Source organism: Rhinoderma darwinii, chromosome 4 (assembly GCF_050947455.1).
Source record: "Rhinoderma darwinii isolate aRhiDar2 chromosome 4, aRhiDar2.hap1, whole genome shotgun sequence".
In the NCBI taxonomy this organism is placed as follows: domain Eukaryota; kingdom Metazoa; phylum Chordata; class Amphibia; order Anura; family Rhinodermatidae; genus Rhinoderma; species Rhinoderma darwinii.
The window spans coordinates 250,970,681-250,984,993 of record NC_134690.1 but is presented as its reverse complement, the minus strand read 5'-3'; the positions used below and the strand labels follow the sequence as shown (position 1 = coordinate 250,984,993).

Here is a 14,313-nt window from a genome sequence, read left to right as displayed (position 1 = left end):
AACACAATTATATGCGGTACAGAGAAAAAACGTAAATGCTTAAAGGCAAAACAATTCTTATGTTACTTACTGCTTGCTTGAGTAAGGTTCAATCTTTCATCGACTGTGGTTTTATTAGCCTGAAGTGACAAAATGAAATATTTATTTGGTGTTAATTTGGTCTTATAGTGAAAGTACAGAAATACTACAACTACATGGTTTAGATCAAGGATTTAATGTTCATCCTTTGTCTTCAGTGATCTACAACTGCAGAAGCCAACTTTGCTCCCTACGAAATAGAGGCCCTAACCAGGACATCCTGGTCCTACCCAGGATTTAGGCCGTAGGTGAGATGGTGGTCTTCCACTCTCTGAAACATTCAAACAGGACCGAGTATCTTTGTCCATACAAACATGTCGGTTAGGTTTTCAGTAAATAAAGGTTATTATTTGTATAATGAAAAGTTAAAAAATTTTGCAATATAATTTATTCGGCAATTCCTTGTGGTTTTCAAGATCTCTGCTGTGGGGAATTGATACAGCAATATATTAAATAATGTAATAACTTTTTATCATGAAAGCATAATACCACTTTTAATGATAGATAATGGTACTCCGAAATATGAGTTAATAAGGTGTGTAATTTCAGTAGAGCTTTTTTTTACTTTACTAGCTCGAAGCAGGATGTTTTATATGACCAAAGTCAACTTTTTCCATTTAATTTATTTTCCATATATCTAAACCAAATTTTGTTTGTATTTAACTATTGAGCACATCGACAGCATGAATCCTAGAGTAAGGCTTTGTTCACACCTGCGTCTAAAGTTCTGTCATTAGCTTCTGTAACAGATTCTGTCATATTTGCCGGATAAAATAGCGCAGTATGCAGCCCTATTTTGTCTGGGAAAATGACAAAAACCATTTCTGAATACCAACGGAACCTATTAAAGACTATTTAATAAGACCGGCGTTTCATACACCAGTTTTAATTCAGAGTGCTGGAGTAAAATGTGCCTTTAAGAGCAGACGCCTCTTAATAATAATAATAATAATAATAATAATAATTAGGCACAACTCTGGCTGTCCGTGCACCAGAAAGGAAAATCTACAACAGCTATGAGCTGGCATAGATATCTGCTACAAATTCTGCGAGCTTCTGGCATAAATTATGGTAAACTTGTCGAACCACGGGAGGCCACGTCCCTTACGCTAAGCCCCTTTACAGTAATCTTTCTCAAAAGTGGAGTGAGCGGCCTAAATTAATCAAAAGTCGCAATTTTTCACGCAAATTGCAATTTTTAATGCAGTTGCGTCTTATCTATACAAAAAAAAAGGGCTCAGAAAAGTTTATAAATTCCCCCCCCCCCCCCACTGGGTTCAGTCGGGTGTGTCACTTCCAATCTTTTCGTTAATCTGTCTCTATGATGGAACAGAATAACGGAAATACAAACACAGATGTGAACAGAGCCTAAACGCATTTGAAATGTCATAATTACAAAATAATTATTTGTTAGTAATATACATACAAATAAGCACATGAAGGTTGAGCCATGAGCCATCTGTGAGGTTTCTGCCGGGACTCACTTACCAGATGCGTGCAGTTGCAGCCTAAATTAGATGATGGCTGTGTAAATGCGCAGGTTAATGGATTTGATTCCTCTTTAGCAAGAGTTGGATTAAAAAAAGGTTCTGCTAGTAAATGGTTCAGGCTCCCATGAGTTCCATTATTTGGAGCTGGATGAATTTTTAACAAATCTGTTTAGGAGCAATAATGAGAGGTTAATTCACTTTCAATCAAATTGGCCTTTTTGTGTGTGTGTGTGTGTGTGTGTGTGTGTGTGTGTGTGTGTGTGTGTGTGTGTGTGTGTGTGTGTGTGTGTGTGTGTGTCCAATTAGGCAAAGATGCAAGTGATGACTGTGTTTTAAAGGTGTCACATGACAACAAACCTTTTCCTAATACCCGATTAGGAAATACGTACAAAATAGAGTGGGTCCCCCGCTCAGGGCCCCCCTCTATGGGCCAGAACACACAGCAAGTCAGTTAGATGTTAGAGTGGCTTTGGCAGACTTGAGCTGTTTATGTATAACATGGACTGCCATTCACCTGAAATGGCTGCCATGTAATACTACATTTCCCCTGCAGTGGCACTGCAGGGAAAATGTTTGGCTAGCTGAGTCTTCGACGGTAAAATTAGCTGTTTGTTGGGGTTGTCGGGAGCTGGACTCGCAGTGATCAGTCTATGATGAGACAGTCCTTGTGACTAACTTTTACATATAGGCAAAGCAATTGTGCCCATAAGATCACACATTAGTGCTTGGCTGTGATTGACAATAGTACTACTACTGTAACGGCAGTATAACCCCTCAGAAACTAATCACAGGACCTATGGGGTATAAACAAGGGCCAGGATCGACCGTTTTATAGCCCCAGGGCTCTCCCATGATTATTTTTCCAGAAATTATGTCTTAATATAATGTATATTTTAAATATAGCTATAGATTTATAGATGCTAAATTTTTCGATTTGAAATGAATGTTGATTTGAAAATTTACTGAAATACTAAAAACAAACATATTAATAACTCACCACACATTAAGTTATAGATTTCTATATTATCGAAGGCATCTACTTCCATTTCCTTTTTAAATCCTGGGCCATGTCCTATAAAAATTGCCTGAAAGAGTAATGCATAAGTAATTGATAGCTCTTTTCCACACCATGTTTGGGGAATTTAATTGAGGCTGTCCATTGATTTGTATTGTAAAGAAAGAAAAACTATGCTGCCAATAAGGTATGTAACACTAGGCCAATTATATACTTTTTTTGATGGATCCATCAAAAGAGTTGGTATACGGTTGCATACAATTGGCATCTATTTGGGCGGGTTCACACATGGCGGAATTTCACTTAAATTCCGCTGCGGACACTCCGCAGCGTTAATCCGCAGCGGAGCCGTTTCTCCATTGACTTTCACTTTAATTTAGCAGTGTTCGTTTACACGATGCGTACAATTCCGCTGCGGAGCATAGGCTGCGGAGCGGAATTTGGTGTCCACAGCATGCTCTGTCTGTTGCGGAGCAGTGGCGGACTGGTTGCGGACTCATGGCGGAATTTCTCCATTGACTTCAATGGAGAGTCAAAATTCCGCAATGAAGTCCGCAGATCTTATGTGTGCTGCGGAGCGTATTGGTTTTACTACCATGACATTTCTTCATTCTGGCTGGACCTATGTATTTCTAGGTCTACAGCCAGACTGAGGAAGTCAATGGGGCTCCCGTAATGACGGGAGCGTTGCTAGGAGACGTCTGTAAATAGTCACTGTCCAGGGTGCTGAAAGAGTTACGCGATCGGCAGTAACTGTTTCTGCACCCGGGACAGTGACTACCGATCTCAATATACATGTATCTGTAAAAAAAAATATAAGTTCATACTTACCGAGAACTCCCTGCGTCTGTCTCCAGTCCGGCCTCCCAGGATGACGTTTCAGTGTAAGTGACGGCTGCAGCCAATCACAGGCCAAGCACAGGCTGCAGCGGTCACATGGACTGGAGCGTCATCCAGGGAGGTCGGGCCGGATGCCGAAAGAGGGACGCGTCACCAAGACAACGGGCGGTAAGTATGAATTTCTTTGACTTTCACTAGGGAAAGTGCTGTCCCTTCTCTCTATCCTGCACTGAATAGGGAGAAGAGAAGCACTTTTCCTGCAGTCCGCAGCGGCCAGTCCGCATCAATTTTCTGCACATTTTGTGCAGATCCGCTGCAGAATCTGCAACGCAGATTCTGTGCGGCATTGATGCGGACAGTTGCGGAGGAATTCCGCCATGTGTGGTCATGCCCTTTGACAAATCAGTTTTGTTTGTTTTTTTAAAGAAGTTCTTTTTTGCCATTTTTTTTCTTCAGGCACACCCAAACGTGCTATACAAATGTATGAAAAGCCTACATTTTAAGATACTGTAAAAAAAGATGTAGACCTGCCAGGTATATGCCAAAAGTAATCACTTCAGCATATATTTGCCCCATAAAAGTCTATGGATACTGTACAGACGATGTAGGCAACCTACAAGAGGGGGAGATCTAAATTATTACATTTTTATTATTTATTTCATTGAAATGTACTTGATAACTTGATAAAAAGGTTTTTTTTATATTTATTTTTTTCTCAGCACTTTTTATAGAAATAAAAAAAAGAAGCTTGGAATATAAGTTAAATAGAAGAATGGCTAGAAAGTAGATTACTACTATTATACTTGAACGTTTATCTTTAGGCCCCGTTCACACATTCAGGATATCACGTGGATTCCGAGCCAAAATCATTGTTTTCAATAGGAAATACACATGCCTGTACAGATGTCGCAGAAATTTTACACGCAAATTTAAAATTTGTGTCAATAATTGACATGTCATTTATTGACGCGAATTCCACGTGCAAAATTCTAAATTCCCATTGAGGCTAATCCACATGCGGATGCGCCGCACGTCAAACTGCAAATCAACGGCAGAAATTTGAGAAAAGCCTCAGATTTCTGCTGTGAATCCAATGGCAAATTCAACCTGTGTAAACATAGCCTTACTGCAGTGGTCAGCTACCCAAGTAGATCGTGGCCAGTAAGTAGAGATCATCTGTAATCTGTGGGGAAATCTGACAGTAAGTGTTCAATTTCTCTGCAGCGAAATCACAGAAATTAAGCATTTCCCAGTGACCATTCAAGTCAATGGGTTGTCTGTGTAATGCAGGACAGGAAAAGATTTCCAGAGTGAGAGACACTCTTTGTAACCACTCTCCCCTCTAGCCTCCTAACCCCTACTATTAACTCAGAGTTCCCTAATAGAGTATTTGAAATGGTTTCTCTGAACTGACCAACCCCTTAAGGGTAAGTTCACACGTAGCGTAAATACTGCAGATTTTCAGCAACGGATTTTATAGTGGAAAATCCGCAGCATAATACAGTAGTAGTAGAGCAGATGAGATTTAAACAAATCTCATCCACACACTTCATAAATGATAAGCAGAAAAAAAACGCTCAGAAATTGACTTGCGATGCTTTTTTTTAATCAATTTTTTTAATCAATTTTTTTAATCAATTGTATTTTCGTAATCGCTGCTTATTTGTTGGGGTTTTTCCCCATTGAATTCAATGGTGAGGTAATACCCGCAACAAATAGCAGATGTTGCTATTTTTGCGGCAGAAAAGCTGCGATTCCGCCACAAAAATCGCAACTCAGAAAAAAAATAATCTTATACTCACCAAAATTCTGTGCTTCTTCATCCAGGCCGGCCTCCTGAGATGAAGTATCATCCCATGTGAGCGCTGCAGCCAATCACAGGCTGCAGCAGTCACATGGGATGGAACGTCATCCCAGGAGGCTGGCCTGCAGAATGTCAGAGTATGAAACTTTTGTTTTTTTATGTGCAGTTCTTTCGCAGCAGACATTCCGGATGAAAAACTTTTGAGCAAGTTATGAGCAATTTTAGATTTATGCTAATTCGTTTCTTAATAGACAACTGGACCTTTTTTAACTTTTTACCAACTGGGTGTTGTAAAGAGAAGTGTATGACGCTGACCAATCAGCATCATACACTTCTCTCCATTCATTTTTAGCTGTAATCGCAGCACAGCGTGATCTTGCAGGATCACGCTGTGCTGTCACATACACCCACATTAAAGAGGCTCTGTCACCAGATTTTGCAACCCCTATCTGCTATTGCAGCAGATAGGCGCTGCAATGTAGATTACAGTAACGTTTTTATTTTTAAAAAACGAGCATTTTTGGCCAAGTTATGACCATTTTTGTAGTTATGCAAATGAGGCTTGCAAAAGTCCAAGTGGGTGTGTTTAAAAGTAAAAGTCCAAGTGGGTGTGTATTATGTGCGTACATCGGGGCGTTTTTAATACTTTCACTAGCTGGGCATTCTGATGAGAAGTAACATCCTCTTCTCTTCAGAACGCCCAGCTTCTGACAGTGCAGATCTGTGACGTCACTCACAGGTCCTGCATCGTGACGGCCACATCGGCACCAAAAGCTACAGTTGATTCTGCAGCAGCATCAGCGTTTGCAGGTAAGTCGATCTTACCTGCAAACGCTGATGCTGCTGCAGAATCAACTGTAGCCTCTGCTGCCGATGTGGCCGTCACGATGCAGGACCTGTGAGTGACGTCACAGATCTGCACTGTCACAAGCTGGGCGTTCTGAAGAGAAGAGGATGTTACTTCTCTTCACAGCGCCCAGCTAGTAAAAGTATTAAAAACGCCCCGATGTACGCACCTAATACACGCCCACTTGGACTTTTACTTTTAAACACACCCACTTGGACTTTTGCAAGCCTCATTTGCATAATTACAAAAATGGTCATAACTTGGCCAAAAATGCTCGTTTTTTAAAAATAAAAACGTTACTGTAATCTACATTGCAGCGCCTATCTGCTGCAATAGCAGATAGGGGTTGCAAAATCTGGTGACAGAGCCTCTTTAACTTTACCGAAGACTCTTGAGAGTGAATAGACATCACTTTCAGCCAGGATGCGATGTCTATTCACACTCCCGACACTTCGATAAAGTTTCTGTGAGACTTAATTACAGCACAGAGTGATCTCGCGAGATCACGCTGTGAATGACAGCACAGCGTGATCTCGCGAGATCACTCTGTGCTGTGTGAGTAAGTCCCACAGAAACATTACGGAAGTGTCAGGAGTGTGAATTGACATTGCATCCTGGCTGAAAGCGATGTCTATTCACTCTCAAGACACTTCAGTAAAGTTAATGTGGAAGTATGTGACAGCACAGCGTGATCTCGCGAGATCACGCTGTGCAGTGAATACAAATGGACATGAATGGAAAGAAGTGTATGACGCTAATTGGTCAGTATTAAGAAACTAATTAACATAAATCTAAAATTGCTCAGAACTTGCTCAAAAATGATACATTTTTCAAAATAAAAACCACTGTAGGTATCTACGTAACAGCACCGATCAGATTATGTAGGAGATAGGGCACTTATAATCTGGTGACAGAGTCTCTTTAAGGTGAAAGTGGGCCTTCTTAACTACTGGGCACCTGTGCAGCTGCACAGGTTGCACAAATGCCATGTCCGCCCCTGGATTTCTCATTGAGCACAACCATGTAAAACCAGCTTTTTGGTTTGTCCGGTCAGTATGGATGTCTGTGGAAAAATTCAGGCTCCTGCACAATAAATCCACATGAGGACAGTCACCCGTTCCTGTGTTTTTTAGGGTATGCACACAACATAAACACAGCGGATTTTCCGCAACGGAGTAATTGCGGAAAATCTGCAGCGTATTACAGTAGCAGCAGTGTGGGTGAGATTCCAACAAATCTTGTCCCCACACTGCGGAAAAATGCTGCACATAAATTGACCTGTGGTGCGGTTACTTGAAACGCAGTATGTCAATTAATGCTGCGAACATGCAACACTTCTGTTGAATTCAATGGGGTGCTTAAACCCGCAACAAATCAGCGTGTTTTGCGATATTTGCGGCGACATCACAGCGATGCGCCGCAAAAATCGCAAATCTCTGGATGACGTTGCAGGCCATGTGACCGCTGCAGCCAATCACAGGCTACAGCATCACATGGGACTTCAACGTCATTCAGGGAGGCCAGAGTGGACGTCAGAGGAAAAAGGGGGTAAGTATGTGCGATCATTTACGCAACGGAATGTACGCCCAAAAAAACGCACCACAGTGTGGTGAGGGATTTCGGATGGCAATCCCTGCGGTGTTCAGGGTGGATACGCTGCGCAGCCGAACGCAGTGTATCTGCCCTGAATACACTGTGTGCGTTCGTACCCTTAAAGTGAAAATTAGGAGTGGATTACAAACACAGAAAAAGTACAATGGAAAGATGTAAAGCACGTCTGATTTTGTGTTAAAAAAAATGGATACAAATCACGGACCAGATCTGCAGTGTGTGAAAGTAGTCTTATGTCTCTATTTATGCAGTCCGTATTGAGGAGTCAATGTTAATCCCTTCAGGACCCAGCCTGTTTTGGCCTTCAGGACACAGCCGATTTTTTCAAATCTGACATGTGTCGCTTTATGTAGTAACAACTTCAGAATGCTTTTACCTATCCAAGCGATTCTGAGAAAGTTTACTTGTGACATATTGTACTCTATGTTAGTGAAAACATTTGGGCAATAAATTCAATATTTATTACTGAAAAACACCAAAATTTCGAGAAAATTTGCAAAAATTATAATTTTTCTAAATTTAAACATATCTGCATGTAAGACAGATAGTAATACCACACAAAATAGTTCTTATTTCACATATCACATGTCTACTTTATATTTGCATAATTTTTTGAACGTCCTTTTATTTATCTAGGACGTTACAAGGCTTAGAACTTTAGCAGCAATTTCTCATATTTTAAAGAAAATTTCAAATGGCTATATTTTCTGGGACCAGTTCATTTCTGAAGTGGCTTTGAGGGCCTTATATATTAGAAAACTGCACCCCTCAAAGTATTTGAAACAGCATTCATAAAGTGTTTTAACCCTTTAGGCATTTCACATTTTTTGCCGAAATTAATTTGTAATAAAAAAAATTTGTACCACAGATAGTTTTACCCGAGAAATGCAACTCAATATTTTATTGCCCAGATTCTGCAGTTTTTAGAAATATCCCACATGTGGCCCGAGTGTATTTTAGGGCCTCCTTTTTTTTAGAATAAATTTGAAACACCATGTCAGGTTTGAAGAGGTCTTGTGGTGCCAAAACAGCAGAATCAGCACAAAAATTACCCGATTTTGGAAACTACATTAGCATTTTTTCCACACAGTTTTTTGCTAAATATATTGGAATTAATCTGTAAAAATGAAAATCTCCTTTTTTTCTGAAAAAACATATAAATGTATATTTACAAGTAATAAAGAAGAAAATGCACCCCAAGATTTGCAAAGCAATGTCTCCCAATTACGGCAATACCCCATATTTGATAATAAACTGCTGATTGGACCCATAGCAGGGTTCAGAAGGGAAGGAGCGCCATTTGGATTTTAGAGCACAGATGTTGCTGGAATAGTTTTCGATGCCATGTTGCGATTGCAAAGCCCTGGAGGGACCAAAACACTGGAACTCGTCAGTGATTTACTTTTTAAAATAGCTCCATTTTGGAAACGACACCCCTCAAGGAATTTTTCTAGGGGTAAAGTTAGCATATTGACCCCACAGGTTTTTTTGCAGAATTTAGTGGAAATAGGCCGTGAACATGAAAATCTACTTTTGTTTCTGAAAAAACTTAGAAATGTTTAATTTTTACAAGGAATAAAGTTAAAAAAGAATCACAACATTTGTAAAACAATTTCTCCTGATTACGACAACACCCCATATGTGGTAATAAACTGCTAATTGAACCCACGGCAGGGCTCAGAAGGGAAGGAGTGCCATTTGGAGTTTGGAGCACAGATTTTGCTGGAATGGTTTTTGGTGCCATGTCGCATTTGCAATGCCCTGGAGGGACCAAAACAATGGAAACCCCCCAAACGTGACCCCATTTTGGAGACAACACCCCCAAGGAATTTTTCTAGGGGTATAGTGAGCATTTGGACTCCACAGGTCTTTTGCAGAATTTATTAGAATTAGGCTGCAAAAATGAATATCAACATTTTTTTCACAAAAATATTGCATTTTTTCATTTTCACAAGGAATAAAAGAGAAAAAGCAGCCCAACATTTGTAAAGCAATTTCTCCCGAGTACGTCAATACCCCACATGTGGTCATACATTTTTTTTTCATTAGCAATTAATTAACCCTTTCAGGACTGATCCATTTTTTGCTTTTTTATTTTCGTTTTTCAATCCTCGCATTCCAAGAGCCATAACTTTTTATTTTTCCATCAATAGAGCGGTGTGAGGGCTTATCTCCTGTGGGAGGAGTTGTAGTTTATATTGACACCATTTAAAGTACCATAAAATGTACTGGGAAACAAAAAAATTATTTGCGGGCTGAAATTGCAAAAACCTGTGTTTCCTCCATTGTTTGGGGTTTTGTTTTTACCGCTTTCGCCGTGCGGTAAAAACAAAAACGTTACTTTATTCTGCGGCTCAATACGATTACGGTGATACCAAATGTATATTGTTTTTTTATATTTTACTACTTTTACAAAGAAAAATCTATTTGTTAAAATAAAATATTGTTTTGTTTTACCACATTCTGAGAGCGGTCGATTGAGAGGTGTGGGGGCTTATTTTTTGCGGGACTAGCTGTAGTTTTTATTGGTACCATTTTTCGGTACATATAACTTTTTGATCACTTTTTCTTACATTTTTTTTTTAGACCAAAAAACAACGATTTTGGCATATTAAATATATTATTTTTTTTACGCTGTTCACCTTGCGAGTTAAATAATGGTATATTGTTATAGTTCAGACTTTTACGGACGTAGCGATACCAATTTTGTTTATTTTTTTACACTACTTTAGAAGAAAAATGGGAAAAGGTTTTTTTTTTTTTACTTTTAAATTCTTTTTTTTTCACTACTAATACTTATTTAATTTTTTTACACGTTTTATTAGTCTTAGGCTGGATTCACACGAGCGTTGCGTTTTTGCGCGCGCAAACAACGCAGCGTTTTGCGCGCGCAAAGACCATTTGACAGCTGCGTGTGTCATCCGTGTCTGATGCGCGGCTGCGTGATTTTCGCGCAGCCGGCATCATAGAGATGAGGCTTGTCGACGCCCGTCACTGTCCAAGGTGCTGAAAGAGCTAAATCTTTCAGCACCCTCGACAGTGAATGCCGAACACAACAGCGAAAAACCTGTAAAAAAAAAGATAAAGTTCCTACTTACCGAGAACTTCCCGGCCGTTGCCTTGGTGACGCGTCCTTGGTGACGCGCCACTCTTGACATCGGGCCCCACCTCCCTGGATGACGCGGCAGTCCAAGTGACCGCTGCAGCCTGTGATTGGCTGCAGCCTGTGCTTGGCCTGTGATTGGCTGGAGCTGTCACTTGAACTGAAGTGTCATCCCGGGAGGTCGGACTGCAGGAAGGAGACAGGAGTAATCGGTAAGTTAGAACTTCGTTTTTTTTTACAGGTTCATGTATTTTGGGATCGCAAGTCACTGTCCATGGTGCTGAAACAGTTTAACTCTTTCAGCACCATGCACAGTGAATGTCTCCCGACGTCGCGGACCGGAATTTTTTTTGCCGGGTTCGGCCAAAACGAGTTTGGCCGAACCCGGTGAAGTTAGCTTCGGTTGTCGGGGTTCGCTAATCGCAAAGACACTCCGTTTGGATGTTCGGAAACAGAAAAGCATGTGGTGCTTTTCTGTTTACATTCATCCTTTTGACAGCTGTTGCGCAAACACGCAGTTTGCACGGAAGTGCTTCCGTGCGACATGCGTGGTTTTCACACACCCATTGACTTCAATGGGTGCGTGATGCGTTGAAAACGCTGAATCAACGGACATGTCGTGAGTTTTTGGCAACGGAGCAACGCTGCGCAAAAAACGCTGCCATGTCTGCACGGCCCCATTGACAAATATAGCTACGGCCAACGCACGTGAAAATCACGCGCGTTGCACGCGCGTATTTTACGTTCGTCTGAATAAAGCCTATGGGGACTTGAACCAGCGATCATTGGATCGCTGGTATAATATACTGCGATACTAATGTATTGCAGTATATTGTTATTTTTACAGGCTTCTGTAACAGCGCGATCGCTGTTCCTGTCCGTTAGTCCCGGGTGTCGGCTGGAATACACAGCTGATACCCACAGCGTATGGAGCGGGCTCAGCACGCGAGCCAGCTCCATACATCAAGCTCCGCACCATGATGTGCTAATAAGCCATAGTGCGCAAAGGGTTTAATGCGTCGCAAATGGTTCCAAGTGAAAATTGCAATTTTCCACTGATATGCCAATTTGTTGCATAATATGTTGTACCCAGTTTTGTGCCACTGAAGACAAATACCTCATAAAATGTTAAGCGGGTTCTCCCGGGTATGGCGATGCCATATATGTGGGCGCAAACTGCTGTTTGGGCACGCTGCAGGGGTCAGAAAAGTGGAAGCGCCATTTTGCTTTTGGAGCACAAATTTTGCTTGCCAGTTGTTGTGTTTGGGGTTTTGCTGGTATTTCAGTTTATAATGTGGGGACATATGTAAGCTGTGCAGAGTACATCACGGCATATTAAGAGGGTATAATAATGCGTTAAATAAATAATAATTCATAGATATGTGGCCGGTGTCGCACTGATAAATGGTGCCTGATGTTATCTGCTTTTGGAACACTCTGCACATTTTGCATCGCCATATTCCTGGGAGCCAGAACGTCTTTATTTTTTCACCACCGGAGCTGTGTGAGGGCTTATTTGTTGCGGGACAATCTGTAGTTTTCATTGGTACCATTTTGCTGTACATGCGATTTTTTTGATCACATTTTCTTTCATTTTGATTTGCATGCCAGGTGACCAAAAAACAGCAATTCTGATAACGTTTTTTTATTCTTTTTTTTTTTACAATTTTAATCGTGCGCTATGAATTACATTTTTCTTTATTCTTTGGGTTGATACAATTACGGTGGTACCATATGTATGTCGTTTTTTTATGTTTTGCAGCAGTTGCACAATAAAATCACTTTTTTATAAAATAATTTAATTTTCTGTGTCAAAATATTCTGAGAGCCATAACCTTTTTTTATTTTTCAGTCAAAAAAAGCTGTTTAAGGGCTTGTTTTTTGCGGGACGGGTTGTTGTTTTTATTGGTACTATTTTGGGGTACATGCAACTTTTTGATCACTTTTTATCCTATATTTTGGGAGGGGTGGTGACCAAAAAAATAGCGTTTCTGGCATAGTTTTTTTATTGTTTTTTTTTTGCTGTGTTCACGGTACGGGAAAAATAATATTATAGTTTTATAGTTTGGGTCGTTACGAACGCGGTGATACCAAATATTGGTACTTTTATTTATTGTTTTTTTTTTTTCCTTTAATAAAAGACTTATTATAGGGAAAAAAAATCACTTCTTTTAATAACTTTTTTTTAATTATATTTTTTTGTCCTACCAAGGAACTTGAAGACTTGCAGCTCTGATTGCTGCTATAATACATTACACTACCTACGTAGTGTAATGTATTCTAACTGTCATTGTGACGTGATAGTCACTCTGACAGGAAGTCTTGGAGGATCAGCCAGAGGCTGCTTCTCCTAGGCTTTCGTACACAGCAACCATCGGCAGCCCCTACAATCACTCCATGGGTGCTGCCAATCTGCTTCAAACCCCTTAAATGCGGCAATCGCAATTGGTTGCCGCATTTAAGGGGTTAATTGTCGAAGTCAGCGGCGATGGTCCGCTGACAGCTGACCACCCGGTTCCCGGACACAGTCCGTTAGGACAGTTTGCGCCGGGACCCGCTCCGCAGTTGTACGTCCCGGTGCAGGATGCAACTCCTCTGCAGGACGTACAGTTGCGGCACGTGAAGAGGTTAATATATGGAGCTCTACAAATAGATGTGTACTTGAAATTCACTGCATGTCCTACCTGTGTCTGATTTATTTCAGGATGTGATGAGGATATTATATATTGTCATAACAATTGATCCACAATTTTGTTTTTTACCGTACCTCCATGCTTTTGTACTCATTATCATAACCATGGTTTCCACCGCCACAAAAGGTATATTTATTGTCCCTGTAAAATATATAAATTGTATCATTGCAGAGTTCAGAATCGTATAGTTACTACTGTTATTTATGTGTGCTAGACACTATAGGTTTGATTGTTAGGGCATGTTCACACGTGGCAGAGTTTTTCCGCTGCAAATGTTGGTGCAGATCCGCAGTGAAATTCTGCTTCTTCTCCACAACATAATGTGCATGCTGCGGAGAGAAAATTCTGCACCGCAGCCTATGGTCCACAGCGGAGTTTTCCACAATGTCTAAACTAACTTGACTAAAAATGTATTGAAACAAATGTAAAAAACGGCCGCTGGAGAATTCCACAGCAATTCCGCCACGTGTGAACATGCCCTAAAAGATGGCCTGTCAGCTTTCCTGACATGGCTGTTTTACAATTCTGGAACATCTTTTCCTAGAATTCTGTGTTGTCGTTTATTTATTATTCCTCCTGAAATTATATGAATAAATGTAAAATTGGGTGTTACTATTCCAATTGTCTATGGGGTGCATCCCAACTCACTCTGTCAATGCTCACAGAGTAGGAACAAATTTTGTCAGGTAGAATGGTAGCGCCAACTGGTCAATTTATTCATAAAATTCAATGAGGAATAACAGATGAACGTCACAATACAGAGAAATGGTGTTCCAGAATTGGTATTTTATGGGGAATACAAGTTTTTATTCATATCAACATGTCAGGAGAG

At 40.5% G+C, this 14,313-nt stretch overlaps 1 protein-coding gene across 1 annotated transcript in view; it reads right to left on the bottom strand.

The window, feature by feature from the left end:
- Positions 1-14,313, bottom strand: part of ENPP3 (ectonucleotide pyrophosphatase/phosphodiesterase 3) — a 102,096-nt gene that overhangs the window by 12,707 nt on the left and 75,076 nt on the right. Inside the window, exons 16-19 of the mRNA XM_075862390.1 lie at positions 13,556-13,622; positions 2,566-2,653; positions 1,567-1,733; positions 71-119 (exon numbers count right to left, since the gene is read on the bottom strand). Coding sequence (XP_075718505.1) covers positions 71-119; positions 1,567-1,733; positions 2,566-2,653; positions 13,556-13,622 — 371 coding nt within the window. The remainder of the gene's footprint in view (positions 1-70; positions 120-1,566; positions 1,734-2,565; positions 2,654-13,555; positions 13,623-14,313) is intronic.